Source organism: Medicago truncatula, chromosome 7 (genome assembly GCF_003473485.1).
Source record: "Medicago truncatula cultivar Jemalong A17 chromosome 7, MtrunA17r5.0-ANR, whole genome shotgun sequence".
Lineage (NCBI taxonomy): Eukaryota > Viridiplantae > Streptophyta > Magnoliopsida > Fabales > Fabaceae > Medicago > Medicago truncatula.
In genome coordinates, this window is record NC_053048.1 from 744,703 (window position 1) to 767,974 (window position 23,272).

The 23,272-nt window shown below is 34.8% G+C and overlaps 3 protein-coding genes across 5 annotated transcripts; 2 read left to right on the forward strand and 1 right to left on the reverse strand.

Annotated features, from left to right (window-relative positions):
- Positions 1-1,814: 1,814 nt before the first annotated feature.
- On the forward strand, positions 1,815-7,864 carry LOC120576929 (2,3-dimethylmalate lyase). Of its 2 annotated transcripts, none has more exons than XM_039827702.1 (8): positions 1,815-2,396; positions 3,742-4,023; positions 4,127-4,249; positions 5,037-5,187; positions 5,831-5,928; positions 6,397-6,433; positions 6,513-6,655; positions 7,384-7,864. In XM_039827702.1, exons 1-7 carry the CDS (start codon positions 1,890-1,892, stop codon positions 6,626-6,628), a joined length of 1,314 nt encoding a protein of 437 aa, XP_039683636.1. In that variant the 5' UTR covers positions 1,815-1,889; the 3' UTR covers positions 6,629-6,655; positions 7,384-7,864. The 2 variants fall into 2 exon arrangements, with proteins under 2 accessions (XP_039683636.1, XP_039683635.1); XM_039827701.1 differs by having other exon boundaries at positions 1,816-2,396; positions 5,708-5,928; positions 7,384-7,850.
- An 81-nt stretch (positions 7,865-7,945) lies between these two features.
- Positions 7,946-11,389, forward strand: LOC120576928 (uncharacterized). Its single transcript, XM_039827700.1, has 2 exons — positions 7,946-10,366; positions 10,490-11,389. The coding sequence occupies exons 1-2, from the start codon at positions 9,280-9,282 to the stop codon at positions 11,143-11,145; spliced, it is 1,743 nt and encodes a 580-aa protein (XP_039683634.1). The 5' UTR covers positions 7,946-9,279; the 3' UTR covers positions 11,146-11,389.
- A 2,873-nt stretch (positions 11,390-14,262) lies between these two features.
- LOC11427962 (clathrin interactor EPSIN 3) lies at positions 14,263-22,123 on the reverse strand. Of its 2 annotated transcripts, none has more exons than XM_003620978.4 (14): positions 21,963-22,123; positions 21,010-21,096; positions 20,812-20,863; positions 20,532-20,611; positions 20,374-20,452; positions 20,122-20,205; positions 19,839-19,984; positions 19,112-19,453; positions 17,649-17,690; positions 17,432-17,521; positions 17,136-17,356; positions 16,687-16,865; positions 15,220-16,315; positions 14,263-15,114 (listed from the first exon to the last, which is right to left on the reverse strand). In XM_003620978.4, the coding sequence occupies exons 2-14, from the start codon at positions 21,042-21,044 to the stop codon at positions 14,651-14,653; spliced, it is 2,910 nt and encodes a 969-aa protein (XP_003621026.1). In that variant the 5' UTR covers positions 21,045-21,096; positions 21,963-22,123; the 3' UTR covers positions 14,263-14,650. The 2 variants fall into 2 exon arrangements, with proteins under 2 accessions (XP_003621026.1, XP_024627021.1); XM_024771253.1 differs by having other exon boundaries at positions 21,010-21,092; positions 21,963-22,100.
- Between the last annotated feature and the right edge of the window lie 1,149 nt (positions 22,124-23,272).

The following is a 23,272-nucleotide window of genomic DNA, read 5'->3' on the forward strand; positions in this document are numbered from 1 at the left end:
TCACCTCTTTCCCATCCTTTTTAAAGCCCAAAGGATATTTACAATTCAAGACACACCTTTGTTTAACATTAGCTTGCACATGAAAATAACAATTCAATGCATAACTTTCCGGAAAAACATGTGCAACCGCTTTCATCAAAGACATATCCCTATCGGTAACAATCACCTTAGGCATATTCATCTTTGACGAAAGAAGTTTACGCAACATTGTTAAAACCCAAACAAAGTTTTCTTCTTTCTCATGTGTCATAAATCCAAACCCAACCGAATATGTCAAATCGGTTGAAGTCACCCCAACTACCTCAAACATTGGCATCCTATACATGTTGGTCTTGTACGTGGAGTCCATAACCAAAATCGTTGGAAAATTGTTAAACAACTTAATGGATGTTGGATGAGCCCAAAAAATATCTTCAATAGTATTACTTTCAAGTTGTGTTCTTGAGTAATAAGTATAGTTGTGCTCCTCCAACTTCGAGATTAGAAATTGCAACGGTTTCTTGTCACCCCTATTTGCCTTCCATATTTGTTGACGTTCATTGTACACTTGCTTCACATTTGTCATGCAATGTGGTCTCTGGTTCTTCAAGTGTATCAAAATATTTCTTGGAAGCATCTTGCTCTTGGTCAAGTCACGTACGATCTTCTTGTCGTCCTCCTTTAATCTACCGGCAAGAATGTGTCCTTCTAAAGCCGGCTCCATGGGATGGTTGTGAACTCCATTAAGAATGTTCAATCCCCATTCCTTTGTTTGCTTACTTTGATATCCACTAATCATGAATAAGCAACCGCATTTTCTTGAGCCCGTCTTCGCATGCTTCGGTTTTTTTTTCCGGAACTATGTGAGTTCCACTCCTTTCACACACTAGCCGGAACATTGGATTGATCAAGCTTGATCTTTGTGTGACAATTGTAAATCCCGCCTTATTTGCTTGTCGACGCACCCACTCAAGCAATTCATCTCTATTTTTCGACTTAACGTCGTCTGAAAAAAACTTAGCCGTGTCGACCTCGTGGGGTTAAAGTGGGAGTACACCGGAGCCGCCAACATATTTTGAAGCTTCAACATGGACGGAAGCTCCATCTATGTTTGTTTTCGCTTCAACATTAGGCGGTTTGACATCTCCGGAATTTTCGACAAAATTTTCTTTTGTCTCTCCCGGAACATCTTTCGGATTCTTTACCATTACTATAATTAAACAACACATAAATATGAATTAACAACTAAGTAATGTATAAACATCAATGCCATAATGAATCAAAACAAAAAAAACAAAAGAAAAAATTTTTGGAAAATCTGGCAGTGGCTGCCATTTTTTCGTGGTGAAAATTTTCACCAAGAGTTCCTCGATACCTAGCTACCGAGGTTTTCCTCGGCACTAAACTACCGAAGTTTTCCTCGGCAGTTAACTGCCAAGGATTCCCATGACAGGGTTCTACGTAACTAACGTAGATACCCCTAAAGCACCCAAAAAATGAATCAAATAAAATGCACAATATCTGTTTTTTTACGTCAATAGTGTGTTGATACCTCCTATGCTTGATGCTTGAATGATTTTGGATCAAAAATTGATTACAAAAAAAATGGATTTTGGGATTGAATGGGGTTGGAAATGAAGGTGATGAAGAAAATAGTGTGTAGGGGGAGCAGGTAGCTGTTTCATCGGATGAAACATTTTCCTCGGCAGTTAACTGCAGCCGGATTTCAAATTCCTCGGCAGTTAACTGCCGAGGGGATATTTGCGTAAATTACTCGTGTGGCACAGCCATACTATATGTGGGAAGAGCAATTCTCATAATTGAAACAATAAAACAAACATGACAAGTAATTTAATCAAAACGGGGATTTAGGAGTACTTTAGCTAGATATAAAACTGTCTGAAGCTACCATGATGAGCTGCTCCGCCACAGTTGGCCGCGCCGGCGCCACTGCCACTGCCGGTGGCGGTTGTGTTCCTCACCTCCACCACTTCCGTACATCATTTTCTTCCCCATTCCAACTCCAATCCCACAGAAACTCTAAACCATTACGCGCCACAATCACAATTTCATGTTCTTCAAACAAAGCAAAGCAACTTCGCGAAATTCTCGATTCACCAGGAGTTCATCAAGGTCCAGCATGTTTCGACGCACTCAGTGCAAATCTCGTTCAATCCGCTGGTTTTCCGTTATGTTTCACAAGCGGTTTTTCTATCTCTGCTTCTCGATTGGGATTGCCTGATACAGGCTATTTGTCTTACGGTGAAATCTTCGATCAAGGTCTTCTTATTACTCAATCTGTGGATATTCCTGTTATTGGTGATGCTGATAATGGTTACGGTAATGCCATGAATGTTAAGAGAACCGTTAAGGGTTATGTTAATGCTGGTTTTGCTGGTATCATTCTTGAGGATCAGGTTAGTTAAGGATTTTAGTTGGATACATCGTCAGTGTAAAACTTTTTGCACATGCATCAAATCATATCACACTTTGTGTGTGGATATTTGTAGAGGTGGTGTTTTAGGAACTTACATATTAATGTGGCATTATGATGTGATTTGATTGAATGCATGTGTGAAAAAGTTTTACAGTGTCAGTGTATACTATGAAATTCAACTTTTTCTTAAAATTCAATTCATTTATGTTAATGCTGGTTTTGCTTGTATCATTCTCAAAGATCAGGTTAGCTAAGGATTTAAGTTGTATACACGGATAGTGTAATTTTTTTTTACACATGCATCAAATCATGATGTGTGGATACTTGAGAAACTTATCAATAAAAATAGCATTATGCTGTGATTTGATTGGATGGATGTGTGAAAAAACTTTAAACTGTCGGTGCATAGAAGTTAAACTCTTTTTTAAAATTCAATTCATTTAGGTGCTTGAAATTGTAGTGGAGTGTCAATGTAGTGTTCTACATTATTAATATTTTAAAATGATATATGAAATTGTAAAATAATTAGATTTGTTTTTCAATTGGTATTTGTAGGGACTTTAATGACGTTAAGTTTGTAATATCGGGGTGAATTTGAAACTGAGTGAATAATGTCGGGGATGTAAGTGATAATAGATCATTGAATGTGTGAGGGGGTGTTACTATAGTCTCTGGGTGTATCAAGATTACAACAACATACTTGGTTGAGTATTATATTAGTCAGTTTGGCCCTTACATGTGTCTTTCGTTAGTTACTTTGATACTCATACGTGTCTTCCGTATGTAGGTGAGGTGATGGATTCGAAACTGAGTGAATAATGTCGGATGCAATTGATAATAGATCTTAACAGAAGGATGAACTTTATTAATACTTTGCAGAGAAAGTAGTCATTTTAATCCTAGAATCTCTGGGTGTATCAAGTTTACAAAAACATACTTGTTTGTGATTTAATAATTCAGTTTGGTCTGTGCATGTGTCTTCGTTAGTTAGTTTGATACTCATATGTGTCTTCCGTTAGCCAGTTTGGTCCATAAATTACTAACAGAAGATACTCAGAGAAGTTTTTGTAATTTTAATACATTCATGGACTAAAGGGATCAAAACGATGGTTTACTTTATTTGGCAACTCCAGATATCATTTTGAAATATTGACAATGTGGAGGACTAGGTTGATAGGGTTCAACAGTTTCAGGGGCAACTTGAGTATTTACTCATTCATTCGCAAGCTTATTATTTCATATTCCAGCACCTTATTATAACTTGACATGTTGACGTTTCTATCCAACTTTCTGTAAATTACTTCATTTTGCTGTTTCATTGCTAGGTATCTCCAAAAGCGTGTGGTCACACACAGGGGAGGAAAGTGGTATCGAGAGAAGAGGCAGTCATGCGAATCAAAGCTGCGGTTGATGCCAGAAATGAGAGTGGATCTGATATTGTGATTGTGGCTCGCACCGATGCGCGCCAAGCCCTGTCTCTTGATGAGGCACTCTATAGGTCAAGGGCATTTGCTGATGCTGGAGCTGATGTTGTTTTTATAGACGCACTTGCTTCCAGACAAGAGATGGAAGCTTTTTGTCAAGTTTCTCCTCTTGTTCCAAAAATGGTATGTTTCTATTATGTCCAAGTGATAATAGTAAAAGAAGAAAGGGAGTAAAAGAAGAAAGGGAAATGATATGCTATACTAATATTTATGTATGGTTGTGTAGGCCAATATGCTTGAAGGAGGAGGCAAAACACCGATACTCACTCCTCTTGAACTTGAAGACATTGGTTATAAAATTGTTGCCTATCCCCTTTCCTTGATTGGAGTTTCTATACGAGCAATGCAGGTGACATGGTCCTCCCTTTCTTTAACCTTGATAATCATTAATTGATTGTTTTTATGCTGATGATAAGTTCATGATTGAGATAATACATGCCAAGAGCCACTTTTTTTTATTAGTCTGAGTATTGTTTGTTTTGTTTTTACATGTCATGATACCCAATTCCAGCATAGGTTAAATGAACCAAAACACTGGTTAGCTTGATAAACCTAGCTATCACAGTAATACATTTAGCAAAACAATATCCAAGAACTGGTTCTATTTTCAAATTCATCAAATTTTCAGAAGAGTTTCTATTGTAATTATATTATCTCACAATTATAAACATCTGCTAAAGGATACACACACACACACACAATCCATGAGCAGTATAGGAAACAAAATATACCATCCAACCAGTGTTAGTCCACTTTTCCCTGGAATGAAATTTTTATTAGACTAGAATAGATGCGCCTAGGATGTTACTTCTGCTAATGACTTTATGATTTTAACTTGGATTCCCCAAAATCATAAATCACAAAATCATACTTGGTTGTTTATGGCAGATCCATTTCAAATGGTTAACAATTTGTCAAATCACATACATATTAAATTAATTTCATATCCGAATGTTAATGATCATATTCAAAATCATTACTCATCACAAATCCTTAATGGCAGGCCAACGTAAGAGTGTTGTAGTATTGAACATTTTTTATTTTATTTTTAAAATAAAAAAAATCACTTTTTCTGATATTTCTTTGAAGTATTCTTTAGATTTTTAACATTTTAATGTCTAGGATTTTCTGTGTAGGATGCGCTGACTGCTATTAAAGGAGGTCGTATTCCTCCTCCAGGAAGCATGCCAACTTTTGAAGAAATTAAGGATACTTTAGGTTTCAACGCATATTATGAAGAAGAGAAGCGTTATGCTACAAGTACCGATCAGCTGCTTTCAAAGAGAGGTTGGAGAGACAAAAAATCTTAAAAGAAAAATAAGTAAATAGAGTCAAGTTAAATACACTCTGCATCTTTTTGGGTCAATTCATAATCTCATATAACAAATTATTTCCTAATAGTTGAGTTTGATACTTTACTACCATAAAGGCTTGTTGGACTTGGTGGGGGGGTGGGGGGAAGGGGTCGGCTAATCATGAAATATGTGGAGGGAACCTTTTCAGTTTTCTCCAGAAAGGCCTGTTGGTGTGAAGTAACTATATCTCTAAGATATGTTTAACACCGAATATCATTAATTATTAGCTTTGTATTTTATTGGCTTGAAAATAGCCATCTACTTAATTATAGATAGTTAGTCGTGGTAAATTTAGACAGCTATCTTTTGTTAAGTGAATTTATCAGTTTTTCTTCTAAAGGAAAATCAAATACAGAAGAAAAGATCTCATGCTAATATTCACACGATAAATGTATACATTGTACATTCTATTCTCGCATTTTCAATACAATTACTAATTAGTTATTTATCAGAGAGCAGTAGCGTATACAGTATACAACAGAGAGAGCAAGTTGATACAGAGCAGACAAGTCAAACTATCGAAGATCCAATTGTGGAAGTTATAACACCTGATGTGTACAATAAATATGGTGCAGATGGTTCAAGGGACCCTTTTTCTGGAATCTGGTCCCGGACTCTGAGAATTAAAATAACTGGCAGAGATGGAGTCGAGAAACTTGATCTCCGAATTCCTGTAAGTGATCACACTCTCCAACTGAACAAATTTAAGAGAAAATGATGGTTTATTCATGTTTACTGGTCAAAACTAAGTGCAGTCAACTGTTTTTCACTTATGCCATGATAGATTTTATACTATGGTCAAGATGCTGTGAGCATTTTTTTATGGAGTTCTGGAACATTGTGGAATCCAGTTACATGATTTGTTTTTATTCATAAGTCATAACCAATTTCTTTCACTTGTCAAAATCCGTATGTACTTCTTTATTTTTCACTTTAGTTGCTAGCCTCTTATGCATGCAATGTGGCGTATTGCCTTTCACCTCATGTTGTAGTTATGCATATTTTTTGCATGGTTATGATCAATCAGTTATTCATGATTATGTGTATGAGTTTGGTTTGAACAGACTGTCTTGTTGAGTTTTGCTCCAAACATGATTTCCTATTCCATTTTCACATAATACATATACTTTGCTATTTACAGGCTGGATTTCTGGATGGAATCACAAACACAGTTCCTGGTACTGTTGCTATTTATAAATGCTTCTACAATGTATAATCACAATTCATGTTTATTGATTTTGCTATGACTCTATGCAGCTTTGGGTGGGGTAAACCTCAAAAAACTATTGGATGATGCAACAGATGAAATTGGGGGAAAACTGTTAGATTTTAATGACAGAATGGGTGACAGGATTCAAGTATTTCTGGAGTGATTCCACATTGCTTTCTCAACTCCAAGGGTAATTTTCTCTCAACTACTGTAGTTAAATTTAAGATAAACGAAGCTATTCATATGATAAAAAAGCTATTACATATATAGAGATTGTTGAATAAAATATCCTCCTAAAAAATGTTAACAAGAGATAAAAAAATATTAATTAAGCTTGTGTGAGGTGTGGGCGGAAAGGATCATGAATGTTATACAGGATTGAAGCAAAATGCTTCAACTTATATCCCAAAGAATCTCGGAGCTCTCTTTAAAGATATAAGAATTGTGCTCCAACTTATGCACTCCATAATACCTTATACAGCTCATAGGTACAGATTTTGGCTTTCCTTTTTTGAAGTTTATTCATGGCTCCCTAACCAAACTTTTCATAACAGTCCAATCATTTATTCTTTGTTCCTGTTTGGGGGTGGTCATATTCTGGAAGCTCTTTGCATAGTTTAGATATTTTGTCGGTCTTGAGGTGCTTAGTAGTATTATAGATTTATATGAATGAAAAGCTATATAATGTCTCCCTTGGTGGAATTTATGATCAGTCTCTCCTAAAGATCAGTTGTATGATCAACTTGTGGAGCAATTCAGCTTGTGTAACCACAATTTTGGACTAGTAACTACCGTAACACCATAGCCAAATTTGAAGGGAGTTAGAGACCATCCATGCTTAGTAATGATGTGATGATCAAACTTCCTATAATATCATGTCAGGGAATTTTCTTATATTGGTTGATGATGCTGTTCCAGGAAATTTATAGCTCATGCTGATGAAGGTGATTGGTGGAAGCTATGGATTGAAGCCTAATCGTGACACAACAGCATGGTTGTAGTGTAGTTTAAAATATCGCATGGATTTATCATCCACATACCACATAAAGAACCAGTTTAGTCAGGAACTACAATCATAAATGGGAAATTTCTTCAAACAATATTTGATATCAGTGGGAACTTTGCCTCATTTTCTCTCAACATATTTTTATATTTTCTTTGTTCCCATGGAGAGACCCCAATATCCTTTCCATGGTAGTTCTTGCGGCAAAATATATGTCGGACTTCTCAAGACTAGAAAATTTCCTCTTTTTTTTTTGCAATCCTTATTCTTGTTATTAATGTTGTTTGTTGTACTAATTAGTAAGATCCTTGTACATCTGTAAGGGCCATTTTTTATGCATATTTTCAGTACATTTATTTACACTAGTTATTTTGATTTTGAATCACATACATACTATAACATAAATGTGTGCCTTCAGAGTTTTAAGCCAGAATATTAACAAAAGAAATGTTTTTTTTTATCTTGCAGTGTTTCATCTTACAAGCATATAAATTATGTAAAGAAATGATTTTCCAAGAGTGAAACCTTGTTGCGTCAAAAAAAAAAAATTATGTTGCCAATGGGGGTTGGTACTTTACTTAACAGGACCTCCTCCTGATAATGACCTCCCTTGAAGGAAGAAAAAATGGGTACCTCCTGATAATTTTATTAAAAAACTATAAATAAATTATGTGTACATATGAGGTTTACTTAAAGAGTGTCCTTATTAGGGTTTGAACCCTGAACGATAGAAAAAAAAGTTTAGTTTTTATTAGTTCACTACTATTGTGTTTGCACTATGGTGTTCGTTGGACTGAAAACCAAAAGAACCAGCTGTTAGGAAAGAAGAAATAACTGAGAACTATTGTGTTCACACCTCATGATTCCTCCTCTATCCACAACCAAAACTCTTACACTTTTGTTTCAAGAATTTCTCCAACCAGCACATTGTCTTCAAAGACTTTTATAGCAAACAATGGGACTTGAAGTTTTAATCTGCAAATTTCGGTCTGGTGTGGAGTGTATTAGTCGTATGTGATCTAGTGTTAATGCTTCTTATGTGTGATTATTTTTTGGAGTTTTAGTGATCAAGTCTCATCTCAATCTGAGGAAGTAAATTTGAATTGGTGTATAGAAGGTTTAGGCCAAGTCAGTTAGACATTTATCCTTTTAGTTTAGTATCAGTAGGCTTTTGTACAATAGCAGCAACTAGCCATTTATCCTTTCCTGCTTCTCATGATTCCTCCTATATCCACATCCAAAACTCTTATATTTTGTTTCAAGAATTTCTCTAACCAAGTCAGTTAGCCATTTACTTCCTATTTATCCTTTAGTTTTAGCCTCAGTAGGCCAAGTCAGCCATTTATCCATTTATCCTTTAGGTAATTTTATCCTTCTGCTACACTATATTTCTATCTTTAAAAAATACCGAAGTTCTATACCCCCATACAAACCGAATTCTTCTCATGTCGTGTACCGTGTACCGACGCGAACCGCGTATTATGTGACTATGTGCCAGGGTAATCTCAAATGAATTCAATTATCAATCAACAATTTCTGTCTAAATTCACCCAGGAATTACTAAATTTACCCAAGGTTGTAAAGCATTCAAGATGGCCTTCGAGAGTATTTCTGATGACTTGTTGGTTAGCTAGGTTATCATTCAATAAAAAAATCCCTTTTATGCTGTTCACATAACATATTTTTTCCACGTTAAATCTTTCTATATCCAACAGATTGGTATCTAGAGCCTTCTCCTTGGAGGGACTTGTGAGTGAAGTGAGTGAAACCCACCATAAAAGCTTAAACACTATTTTCAATTCATCAATCAGATGGATTCTGAAACATCCTACAAAGCCCTACCATTATCTGTGTTTGATGGTGAAAACTATCATATATGGGCAGCAAGGATGGAGGCGTATTTAGAGGCAAATGACCTCTGGGAAGCTGTTGAGGAGGACTACGAAGTTCTTCCTTTGTCAGACAATCCAACAATGGCTCAGATAAAAAATCACAAGGAAAGGAAAACAAGAAAGTCAAAAGCAAGGGCTACTTTGTTTGCTATTGTCTCAGAAGAAATCTTCACCAGAATTATGATCATCAAATCAGCATTTGAAATATGGAATATCTTCAAAATTGAATATGAAGGAGATGAAAGAATTAGGGGGATGCAAGCACTTAATTTGATTGGAGAATTTGAGATGCAAAAGATGAAGGAGTCTGAAACAATTAAAGAGTATGCAAATAAACTTATTAGCATTGCTAACAAAGTAAGATTGCTTGGTTCTGAATTATCTGATTCAAGAATAGGTCAGAAAATACTTGTGACTGTCCCTGAAAGATTTGAAGCAACTATAACTTCCTTGGAAAATACAAAGGACATGTTAAAGCTTACCGTGGGAGAGCTTGTAAATGCTATGCAGGGCCAAGAACAAAGAAGAATGATAAGGTCTGAAGGTTCAGTGGAAGGAGCATTACAAGCTAAATTAAAGAACTACAATGGTGGAAGGAATGAGAAAAGAAACCAGAGCAGCAATATAAGTCTCTTTTCACCCTATCCATACTGCAAAAAAAAAAATAACCATCCACCAAACAGATGTTGGTGGAGACCAGACGTAAAATGTCACAAGTGTGGCCAGTTAGGACATGTGGAAAGAATATGCAAGGCTCAACATCAGGGAGAAGCTAAGGCTGCTGAAGATCAAACTTTGGAGGACCAACTCTTTGTAGCATCATGCTTTGCCACCAATACCACCAGAGAGAGTTGGCTCATAGATAGTGGTTGCACAAACCACATGACTTATGATCGTGAGCTCTATAAAGATTTGGACGAGACAACTATTTCCAGAGTCAGAATTGGAAATGGCGTACTTATTGAAGTAAAAGGCAAGGGAACAGTTGCAATTGAATGCCTTTCAGGTTTGAAACTAATTTCTGATGTCTTATATGTTTCTAAAATTAATCAAAACCTTTTGAGTGTTACTCAACTGCTAGAGAATGGTTATAAGGTGTTGTTTGAGGATAAAAAATGTGTGATTACAGATGCAAACAATATAGAAATGGTCAATGTTCAAATGAAATGCAAGAGCTTTTCCTTGGATTTGATGAATGAGGAACAACATGTTGCTGTACATAAGGAAGGAAGGATTCAGGTTGGTGTTGCATTCTTCCACCATCCATCTATCGTGAACGCTGCGGGAGTGATGAGTTCCATGGATACAATCAATGGAAACTCTACAAAATCTGTCAAAGAACCTGTTTCAGGGGAAATCCTGAAACTAAAACAGGATGTTACTGAAGTAAAAGCACAAGTTGATGCCATATGGGAACAAATGAATAAAGGAGTGTCCAATAACGTTATTAACAGTTTTAAAAGCAAGCCTATAGAATCAAGATCAAAATCTTCTGATGTGGATGTTGTCCTTGAACAAATCAAGAAGAAAACAGAACCTGAAATTTTTGTAGGCTATAGCTCATCTTCAAAAGTCTATAGAATCTATCTTCCACAAAGCAACAAAGTAATTGTTAGCAGAGATGTCAAATTTCTTGAGTCAAATATTTGGAATTGGGAAGATTGTGAGAAGTTTGAATTTCAGGAGGAGAATGAAGATGTTGATGGTGAACCTGTTAGAGGAACTAGATCACTTTCAGACATCTACCAAAGGTGCAACGTTTGTCATGGAACCAGAAGGATATGATAAAGCTATATATGAATTCTTGACACAAATGCTTGGTGTATGCAGTTTCAGAGTCAAGGAGGAGTGTTGACTGGATGACTATGAAACTACGGTTTTAAGTTCCTAATTTTTAGGATCTAAGTATCTTTTTTATGTTATTGTTAGGAACTCTCTGATATGCTCTATTTGTTACCAGTTTTTTAGGCATTTAGTTTTCAAATAGTAGTTTCTTTATGCATTATTTTAGGCTTTTCTTGATGTATAAATATGATGGTTATCATTCAATAAAAAAATCCCTTTTATGCTGTTCACATAACATATTTTTTCCACGTTAAACCTTTCTATATCCAACAAAATGTGTTCCATTACTGTTCATTCTGTTACTAAGGAATGGAATTGGAGAAACTTGATGGATGATTGGCTGTCCTTTGGTATAAACCAACCAATTTTTGAATTTTTTTCACTGAATCAAAGTTACTGAACATCATGAATAGAGTATCTTTATTATCCAATTGTATTAGGAAATAGAATATGATTCTCTATAGTAATAATAGACTGACTATTTATGGTTTTATTGCCGAAAAAGTAAATCATCCAATTAATCGAAAGTTTAGAAAATTTTAATTTCCCATTTTGAAGAGGAACTTTTAAGTAAAAGATTTTTAGTAATTTTTCTTTTCTTCCTTTTAAACAGAAAAATGATACCGAGTTTGATTAATAATTACAGAAACAATACAATGGGGAATGGAAAGACCGAGTAAGTAGCCATAAATGGGGTTTGTTTACTATAAAACTGAAGACCGCCCTCAAGCTCGAGAATTTATGTTGTGAGGAATGAATGCTGTTGAAAGCAAATCTATTGAATGGATATCAACATGTGATGCATTATTAATTTTGAGTTAGGTCCTTAGCTTTTACTTTCTTGGTTAGTGTCCAATCAACGACACCATTTGTTTAATACTTATGATTTGGCCTACTCGACCGACATTTTCAGCTTGTCTATTTTCTATCTTAAAGTTTATACGCATTTGTAGCTGTAAAATAGAAAACAGACAAGTTTAATGTGAAAACATTCCCCAATTAACTATAATCTTTCACATTCCACTATAATCATTCCACTATAGACAAAATAAACAAGGATATAACATTTTCGTATAATCAAAACACAATTAACTTCACAATAATTATTTACTTATTACATCATTGAGGATGAAGTTTTAGCAAAACAAGCTTGAGAATATGCATGCAGTCAGCACCACCTAGCTTCCTTCATCATACAAAACATTCCCCAAATTCCTCCCTTATATTTATTGACTTGCTACTTCCTCTTACATATATGTCTTGCATCCTTCCACTATTATCCTCTAATGAGCATATTACATACTTGCCTAATCATATGATCAATATGAATGAGCATATCAAATTAGTAGTAGACAATAAAGAAAGCTCTAAGGGAAAAATAATCTAAAATGTATCAAAAGGATAGAATCAACAAAAATTGTTTATAAGTAGTTATTAACATAATTGATACTAAAATTATTACAATATATTAAAAAAAAAAAAAAACAAATAAAATGTATCATGTCCACCCACGTCATTTTTATGTAATAACAACAACAAACAGACTCGGAGACTTTTAACAAAGGCATATGATTGGTTCATATGACTTTGGTTGCGGCATGTAAGTAGTTAAAGATTACTACTTTTAACAAAGGCATATGACTGGTTCAACCAGTTCATGCGGGTTGAAAAACGATTACTACTTTGATGACTAAAATATCATTTTGATAAAATCAAAATTATTTAACTAGTTAAAGAAATTTAACAAAAAAAAAAATATACATTTGGATTAAAATATATAATTCAATATCTCTGAATGGAGGGTTATGTATGTTTTGTAACACAAGAGAAGGGATTGTAATATATGATATATCATCTTTTAAGGGACAGAGAGAATAGTATTTTACTTTAAATTAAATTAAGGTTATGCATTAATATTTCTGGGACGCTCTTATGTATTATTTCACACTAATGCATGAATGTTTAATAATGAAAAAACCAAGTGTATTGAACTAGAGCTAAATATATTAACAATATTCACTCAACGTGTCACATAATTAAAAAAATTGACTCATCGAGCCGTATAAATTTAAATATACAATCATATGACATTAGGGTTTAAATCCAAAGAATCTACACATTATAAGGTTAAAATCTATTTTATTTACAAAGATAAATCAAAACTCGTTTAAATGACAGAAAAAATCGCTATTTAACGGTATTTTATTTTGTATAAATTATGAGGATTTAAACATACACTAATTGACTCGGTCATTTTATTTTTCCCTCAAGATTTAAACATGTTTATGTATATTCAAACAAGCACCTTGCCATCTTGCATCAAAACACCTCTCAAACCTTATTCAAGAGTGTCACAATAAAGCACAAAAAGCTTAGTTGAACCTAACAATATCAACACTTAAGTTGCTGCAACTTTTCAAACTTGATTTGCCTTCGATGAATCATTCATTGAATCTGAATTTCCTTTAGTAACCTACCTATTCTAACAAAAAAAATCAATAACCATGCTTGTTTTTTATCATCAAGCAGCTTCTACATTCAACAAATCGACTGCAATTCTACCTGACCAAGGAAACTCACTTGATATGTTTCTTTCTTGCTATACTTGATCGTTTCTGTCAAGCAAGCAAACTAATTAACACACATGTATGTGGAGAATAGTTCCATGGTCTCTTGTACTCGTGGTTCGCCGGTATCAAATTAAGGTCACCAAGATTCAGAGATCGTAAGAATACTCTGAAACTACTGATGTTTCATAGGTCCTAGTTTTGAATTTTGATGTTTCCTACCCCAAAAGAAGAATAAGTCGTAAAATTATTCAAATGGAGGACAACACAACTAGTGAAAAATGACAAGAAAATGGTTGGATTCCCGTTGCATTATTGCATATACACTGGCATCCCGTTGCATATTTAGCCTACCACCTTCCTTATGTAATCTTGATGAATTTTTTTAATCAATAAATTAAAAAGCTCAATCACGTTAAAATAAGAAATTAATCAACAAAGCCTTGAAAGATAAACCATTTATTTGATATGCTTAAGTTTGAGGCAGATGTAAAAGAGCAAAATGTGAAAAAGAATATATTAATATATCAAACCACCTGTTGGTGTTCAAAAAATATGAGGAACATGTAAAGGAAGCAATAACCCAAGTAAGGTTACTCTATCCCGTCACTGGTACACAACACTGATGCTCAAGCACCCTAAAGAAGGGTGACCCCAAAAAAGAAAAGAATTGTAGTAGCACATTTATAAGAATAAACATACACCACACTAGGTCACTTTACAGAAAATTGCAACTTTAATGATACACTGCTATAAAATCCGAATGTTGATGTGGACTACTAGTAGGCACTGGTATTGATATGGCTTCTCTCAGCTTGTAGCAAAACAATCAACAATACTTCACCTTTCCATCTATGAGAATAATGTTCAATTCAATCTCATCGGTATCCACCATATGGCTGTTGAGCATAACCACCTGGACGCATCATGTTATTATTATAGTTACCTGGCATGTTGGAACCAGGAGGCATTCCATTAGGAGGTTGCATCTGGTATCCTTGCCCCATGCCCATTCCCCCCATACCCATACCCATACCCATGGATGGATTCATGCCTCCTCCGTAACCTCCCATACCCATACCACCGGGAGCATTGCCCATACCCATACCACCGGGAGCATTGCCCATTCCCATACCCATGCCCATACCAGAACCCATCATCGAATTTGGATTAGGTCTAAGAGCACCAGCGCCAGCACGACCTATGCCTGAACCTGATCCCATAGCTTTACCCATATTTACAGTTGATGTTACAGGTGTGTTAGTGGGCTTCTCCATTCTCTTTTCCTTCCTATTAATGGATTCGAAGTCAATGCCAATATCTGCTAATGGATTAGTTTTAGCTGCAAGTGAAGAGCATAATAGTTAACAGTTAGTCCAGATAAGATCAACATTATAATTGAAGTATATAGCAGAAACTGAAGCATTGATAAGGTATAAGCACTCACGTCCAGATATGTTTAAATTAACCAGTCCCCTGCTTAATGTGTCTGCCCAAACTGTTGATTTTGTTTCAAACTTATCTTTGGATGGTTGAGAAACTAAAGAATTTGGTGCCGCTGAAACAGCATACGGCGAAGCATTGGGAGCAGGCACTTGAGGGGTATATGATGAGCTAAAGGGAGCTGCATTCCCTTGTTGTCCAAAGAAGCTCTGGTTGTTGAACTGTGATGCTTGATCAGTTGGAGAGGGAGAAGCAGTAGATCCTCCATGATGGGGAAAGTTTGTGATTTGTGCCGGTTGTGCTGTTGGAGCTTGGGGAGTCATTTGTGAAGGAAAGCCTGTTGAGGATCCCTGTGGCAAGTAGTTCCCACTGTTCATAGATCCGTTATATCCATTTTGTGATTGAGAATACATGTTTGGAGCTCCTGGAGTAAGAGATGTATCCAGGGAGTACAATCCACCGTAGGTATGACCGCTTGTTTGTGCAGTAGATTGACCGCCTTGAGAAGCAAAAGGTGGCTGCATAGAATGTCCAGTAGATGACGAAAACCCAGGCATGCCAGGTTGACCAGAATGAGAAGGAAAAGGTTGCTGTGCATATGGACTGGTAGAGGCTGAAAAAGATGAATTAGAAGCTGAAAAGCCTGGCTGCGAAAATTGACCAGTTGGAAGGGTTTGTGCAGGTTGATTGGTTGCAGCTGAGAAACCTTGATGAAGAGTAAGTTGACCAGTTGGTTCGGAAAATGATCCAGATGAAGTTGAAAAGGAAGGTGAAGGTTGGCCAAAAGAAGGAGCTGAACTGTTCTGCTGTGATGTAATCTCAGGTAATGGTGCAGGAGGAAGAATGTCAGCTAGAATATCAGTTTCCGAATCTTGGGACAAAAACTGGGAGTTAGCAGAGAAAGGTTGAGTGTCACTGGGAGCAGATGCAGAGTATGGTACAATAGAAAATGAGTCCCCAAACCCAAAGTTAGACATGTCAGCATTAAAACCATCTGATTGGGATGGTTCAGTAGTCTGAGGTGCATGGTGTTGAGATGGAGCAGTTTCAACAGAAGTATCAGCCTTGAATGGTGAATCACCAAACGGATCTTCAAAAGACTGCAAAAAGTTGAACAAACAAATACATTATTTTGAATGAAAATTAACAAATAGAAACATATATATCTTAAATTATTCAAAGCTAAGTACTGAGGTGATATCCTTTTTAAAATTTGAAAACCACTTTTTCAGAATTCTACCTACTCAGTTTGTTCAACGACCAGGTTTATTATCATGCCATATGGTACATTTCATGACAGAAACTCTCCCACCCACGCACTAGTTACAGTTATGCACGCTAAATCAAAAAAGGGTGGAGACAAGGTAAACATGACACTAGAAGATTTCCAAGTCATATACAAATTCATTTTCTTCCATAGAAAAAAAGAGTTCTTTAACTAAAACCTAGAAATAATCATACAGATTCATACCTGATTGAAATTATTGGACCCAGAGGATGGTGCTGCAAAAGAAGCTGTTGAACCAGTGTTTGCTTCAGGGGTTGAAATTCCTGATGTAGCGGGCACAAGAGGCAGAGCGTTTGAAGAGAATGAGTCTGATAAAGAACCGAGCAAATCTATTTCGCCAAAATTAGAGGTGGTTGGAGCAGCTGGTAAGAAACATACAGATGTTATGAGTTCAACATTATCCCATTAAGCGGGGCAAAATACAAAATATGTATCCAACAATTTAAACAACAACCAACTACCAAGATCCAACTCCCCAGAGGAAATACAATATAATATACAACATAATAATTTGACATGCAAATAAAAGTTCAATATTACAATCGCATAATAATTTCTTAAACAGGGAAAGATTTAGAAGAGTACTTTACACAAGTGACCAACACAACATAATAACAAGCAACTTTACAGACCTGATGTAGGACCACGTGGGTCAAAGAAATCATCAGTGGGCTCAGTTTCCTGGGTAGAAGCAGCAGTACTAGCAGCAACAGATGTACTGGCAGCAGCAGTTACTTCAGTTGGATTATTGCTTACAGGAGAAGATCCAGTAGGAGCAGAGGCTGGGCTAGGATTATCACTTGCATGAGGGGACGAGCCTCTTGGAGCAGATTCTGCCGAAGTTTCAACATCCCTGCAATCAAGATAATATTCATAAGAGGTTCGGTTTTGAACAAGTGATGCCAGCCTCTTGTATGAAAGTTCATACCTTTCAGGCACAGGGCTCTGAGCTTCACCAACAGCCTCTTCATAACTAGGAGGAGCACCCGAATTTTGCTCAGAAAGTTTCCGCTGAAGTCTGCTCATTTGTATTGCACGTTATCAATCATCATAGTTTCAAGAAACAATATGTGTGTGTGTGTGTGTGTGTGAGAGAGAGAGAGAGAGAGAGAGAGAGAGAGAGCGAGCATCTCTGACAAATTTACCTTGCTTCCAGTGATTGGTCTTCAACTTTAGCATTGCTACCTCTGAGAAAACATTGCATAAAAAGATCAAGTTAGAAGCATGATGTAATATTAAGCATTTCAGAAGAAGAATGATGTAATATTAAGCATTTCGAAGAAGAATGGTGTACCTAAAGCCATAATCCTACTCTGATAATTCGATAGTCAAGGACAAATGAAGATAAATATCACATGACTCCACACTCTAAATGGGCACAGATGTAAATTGTAAACCTTATTATTCTTCAGCATAACAACTTGTTTTTTTTACACGGCCTCGTTTTGTTTATCATGCTAAATGTTTAAAAGCATATGCAATTCTAATTACACTATTTAAGTATTGTACTCCCTCAATACCATTTATGTTGTAGCTTACTTGTTTTCATTGATAATTGACGGAAATGTGATCAGAAGCAAACTACTAACTTACACAAATTAACTATCAACTAAAAATTACTTGTTTTCTGTGCCTTTTTATAAGATCCTTTTTGAATTTTCAACTGCATTATTTATTTCTTTACTAACATAGCCCTAATTAATTTGCATGTATTTCTGCAATCTGTATAAATGCTTCAACAACATCCAAGCCTTATCCCACTAAGTGGGGTCGGCATCCATTATACTTCAATGTGAACAATAATTAATCCTCTCTCTTGAAGGATAACGTTGTAAAAGCAATACCAATTGTCAATAAATTTAATATCACAATAACTAACTTTCTTAATTCCTGTGGTTTACTCAAGGGGGGCCTATCTGTAGAGGCGGAGGTAACTATCAACTAAAATATTTCAAATAATACTCAAACAGAAATTTATTAAGGTCTGTCTTTATTGATTATTAGAGTTAGCAACTGGGCAGTACATCCTTTGATTTTAAATCCAAAGCAACAAATCTAAGCAGGACAGAAGTACTGACCAAAACATAAGAATAAATTTCTCTAATTATATTCCATTTTAATCCAATTATGAATAAAGATCAAAGCCATATATGATATAGGTGCTAGATATCAAAATTTCAAACTGAAAATGCTTGGGATACAGATTTTATTTTTGTTAAAAAGTTGGAGTAACGAACAACCTATAATTCATCAGCTTTAAGCAATAACATAAAGTAAAGATGAGGCTAGGATCCGGAAATAAGCAAACTTCTAGAAAAACTATTAATCAAACATCGTGTTTGGTGCTCTTAAATGCTTAACCATTGAAAATCCTGATGTCTACGTAAATACTCAAGGGGGTCTTAAATGCTTAACTATAGAGGTAGTGTGTATTTTAAGATGCCAATTCAGAAAGAAGAAAAAAAAATGACCAAGACTCGGTGCAGTGCAGACTCTAAAGTATATAACCTTGTGATCTTCCTAGCTAAGCATTTTAAAGAAATCATCTTTCGGATTTTATGCATAAAATTTAAAAGAATAATTATCAGAGTTGATATATAGGCTTTACCGAGACGAGTGTTGGCCATCGTCATCGAAATCACGATCTCTATCAGAATTCCTGCTCCTAGTATCATCATAATTATAGTCAACACTTCGACTTCTTCCCCTATCATCATCTCTGTAACCGTCCCTACCATAACGTTCCTCATAATCTCTACCATAACGATCCCCATCGCGATTGTACCGATCATCATCTCTAGAGCCCATTTCTCTTTCTCTTCCATAACCATAGCCATTTCTATCTTCCTCCCTGTTCGCATAACGATCTTCTTCATATCGATCACCATAGCTTCCAATGCTTGAGTGTGAACCAGGTCTATACATTCCTCCTGGTGTGTTATTGCGAAACCTGGTCAATTGTTTTAGAAAATTAATATTTCATTCTGATTTTAGATGGAGTATAATGGATGTATACGTTGTCAGTTTTAAACAAACATCCAACGAGACCCACAATTTTTTCATGTCATACCACCAGTTTCAAAATGACGTTACAAGAGTTGGGTGTAGTGGCAAAATAAAGGATTTTCATTGGATGTCAGCGTAAAACTCTGACAGTGCATATCCTTTAAATCCTTTTAAATTTATAATCCGGAAATAGAGAAGACAGATTATGGATTTTCCAAAACTGGGGGAAATTAAAAAGAAAATCTATAATAATAGACTACCTGATGCTTTATATAACTAGAAAATAACAATGTACAAGATATCAGTAGAATTGTTGATAGAAGACTTACTTTTCCCTATTAACAGCAGCCTTCTGTCTAACTTCTACGATTCTTTCTTTATCATTCACAAGGACAACGAGATTCTGAGATTTTTTCCTGACATTGTTTCCTTGATCTCTTCCACTGGAATCAATATATTGAAAGTCGGACAAAGTCTGTTCATAGGAATATTACATTTTTATCAAGTTACATTATAATATTTTACGGTCATTAGATCGAAACTAGGTACCTATGTGGAAATTGACTAACAGCATATAAATATTATGTAAAAATTGAGTAAAATTTTTTTTACCGATATTTGATAAGAATGTTCTTTGATCTCATCTATGACTCTCTCAGAACCATGGGCCACCAAGTACTCAAGTACTGTCAAAGCCTGTTAATGAACAGTGAGCAGTTAATACAGAAACAAAGAAAAGAGCTATTATTTAATAGAGCAAGATCAATCAGTAAATGATGCAGAAGGGGGAAAAAACAGTTCTTAATTTGCAACCATGCAATAGGAGTAACAACAACCAGAACATAAAGTATTCCGAATTAATACCTTGTAGACATGCCGCCAATTCTTGCCAGTGTCGTTAATTCGTTTCCAGACTACTGACATGATCATCTGGTATTCATGACTGCAGGGACATGAAAAAATGAGAATCTATGCAGTGAAACACAAAATATCTAGCATAAAATTTAGAGACCAAAGCTTACGGGTTTCTAGTTGCCTGAGCAATGTCTGCAAGCAGTGTTCCATGAGGACCCCATGGTTCATTGCTAGTAGCATCAAGAACCTGGTAGAGGGGATAGAAATCAACAAATCTAATTTAGATTTTGTAAAATAAGGTTACAATACATAAAATTAAGGACATATGATCACATTATAATATGCCATACTTCATGTAAATCCTTACATGCCAATTATATTCAGATATGATTGGCAAAGTCATAGACATAGTTTCATACCGAACTTTCAAAATAAGAAAAACTTTACCTTCTGTTCAATGCCAGGAACTTTGAGCACTTTCTTGTTCACTTCTCTTTTACTACAAGAAAACGACAAAGAGTAAGACGTTACAAAATAGGATTAGGGTCTAAAATAGTAATAAACACCCAAAATAGCAACTATACATTAAACCCATAAAACGATAAAATAGTAAATAATTAATTATCAATTAATGGTAACACTTACAGGTCCCTAACAGTTTGACCAAAAACCTTCTTCATTGTAGCAGCTGGTGTTCAGCACGAGCCAGCACCAAAAGGCTCAAACTGCTATCTACAAAATAAAATCCACTTCAAATTTTTGCTACATATCCGATTCAATTAAAGCTCAGATTTTCGCAACACATCAGTTACTCGAATTCCAATAAATATATTTTCAAACAGCATTCTCGATTGTTGTTTAGCTAATATAGCAGTTCACAGTAATTTCGATAAAATCCACTTCAATTTTTTTTTCCACGCATCCAATTCAATAAAAAGCCCAGATTTTCACAACAACATAACGGTTACTCTGAACTACAAAAAAATAATTTTTCAAGCATCATTCTCCAATTGTTGTTTAGCTAATATAGCAGTTCACAATAATATTAATAAAAAAGCCAATTAATCGCAAACTAAATCCATTTATCGAAAAACAGATTCATAATCATCAATAACACACAAAAATATAAATGTCTCCATGGCATCAAACATGTAATTAATTGATAATTCAATCTTCATCAAAAATTCAATTATACAAAAACCTATAAAGAAAAATTGAATCAACATAACAACTTTTATAAAAAAATAAAAATAAAAATAAATCTAGAAAATCAATTCATACACAAATTTCTTAGATCAAATCAACATCCAAACACCACATCACATCTCATAAACTCAAAATTGAAAACTAAAAGATTCAAAAATCTTCAACATGAATCATTCAAGGTCGATGAGCATTGAAATCAATCATAACGAATCAAAAAATGATCAAAATTAAAGCCTAAATCACATCCTCACAGCTAAATCATTCAAATTATAATTATAATCCTAATCATAATTATAAAGCAAAAAAAAAAAACAAAAAGATTAAAGAAAAATTGAGCAAGATCGAAGAAAACGAGAAGAAATGAAATGGTAGATCTGAAAAATTGATCGAACCTGATTCAGATCCAAACAGAACGAATTGGTGCGTCGGTAGAAATGTGAAGAAGAGAAAGTTTTAGAGAGAGAAAGAAGAGAGAGAGATCGAAAATTTGCAAAGACCTCTCTTCTGAGTTGTTGTTGTTATGTATGTTTCTTTTCTAAAGATTAATAATGAAATAAAATTTAAAATTACGTTGTAAAAGAAAAATAAAATTACAAAAAAAAAAAAATAAACTCTCCCTAAAAATGGAAAGCAAAAAGGACGAGAAAGACAACGCAACTTACATGCTCAGAAGAATAATTTGGATCCTTCTTTTTTAATTATTGCTTTTATATTTTTTTAAGGAATTATTGTTTTAATATTGTTTATTTGAAAAGTGATTAATACCAATTAAAATTTACACGGGACTCGACTGCGAGGGGTTGAATCTAACTTAAGATGTTATGTCTATAAATATTAATATTCTTTTTTGATCAAGTAGTTTGGTGGCTAGAATTCATCTTCTTCAAAAATGTTTTCTGATTTAATAATAATTAATTACAACTAAATTATATGTTTTTATTGGTTATACTTTTGATTATTTTATACCAGCCAATAATATTTTTAGTTAGTATTTTAATTTTCTACTTGCTCCTTTTGAAAAAGATTGATTTTTTTGGGTAATAATAATAACAACGATGTGAGTGTATTCATTCGTGGAAGGTGTCTAGATTTCAATTCTAAGTTCAAAGTTTGTCACTGTTTGACAGAAATGTGCAATCTAATTTTATAATCTTTGGTGGCTGGCAGAATGGAATATTGTTTGTGTGTTCATCATATTTTGATTTTGATTTTTATAATATGGTTTTGTCAAAGTTATGCGACGCGTTCAAAGTTGGTAAACTTTTATATTATGAGACCAATAAAATGAGGTGAAAGGTTACAATATTTTACTTTCACCGCCAATACTTGAAAAATATTTGGGCAACCACTTTTTATTTAAAGTGAAGTGATAAAATCAGTAACACTTATATGTAATTAGGTCTTAGATTCCAACATATATAAATGTGTAGTCATATGAAGCAGACACCGAACACGATATGGACATTGACACACCAATATAGTTAAATTTTTAACAAATCACATAATTCAGTGTAATTATATGTGTCGGTGTCAGATACGACACAGAGACACATCTTCTTCAAAGAATGTACGTACTTCATAGGTGCACTCCTTCTTGTCTTGAATATATAAATGTGTACTCCCTCCGGTCTTAAATACAAACAACAAAAAATTGATGATCTTGAATATAAGCAAATGTCAACTATTTCTATCATATTTAATG

Excerpts from the sequence above, each read along its gene's own strand:
- LOC120576929 (XM_039827701.1), top strand. The coding sequence starts at position 1,890 with ATGATGAGCTGCTCCGCCACAGTTGGCCGCGCCGGCGCCACTGCCACT. Across the intron at positions 4,250-5,036 it reads TTTCTATACGAGCAATGCAG|GATGCGCTGACTGCTATTAA; the intron begins GTGACATGGTCC and ends TTTTCTGTGTAG. Across the intron at positions 6,434-6,512 it reads AATCACAAACACAGTTCCTG|CTTTGGGTGGGGTAAACCTC; the intron begins GTACTGTTGCTA and ends GACTCTATGCAG.
- LOC120576928 (XM_039827700.1), top strand. The coding sequence starts at position 9,280 with ATGGATTCTGAAACATCCTACAAAGCCCTACCATTATCTGTGTTTGAT. Across the intron at positions 10,367-10,489 it reads TGCAATTGAATGCCTTTCAG|ATGCAAACAATATAGAAATG; the intron begins GTTTGAAACTAA and ends GTGTGATTACAG.
- LOC11427962 (XM_003620978.4), bottom strand. The coding sequence starts at position 21,044 with ATGAAGAAGGTTTTTGGTCAAACTGTTAGGGACCT. Across the intron at positions 19,454-19,838 it reads GCTGCTGTTAATAGGGAAAA|GTTTCGCAATAACACACCAG; the intron begins GTAAGTCTTCTA and ends ACAATTGACCAG. Across the intron at positions 16,316-16,686 it reads GGTCCAATAATTTCAATCAG|TCTTTTGAAGATCCGTTTGG; the intron begins GTATGAATCTGT and ends AACTTTTTGCAG.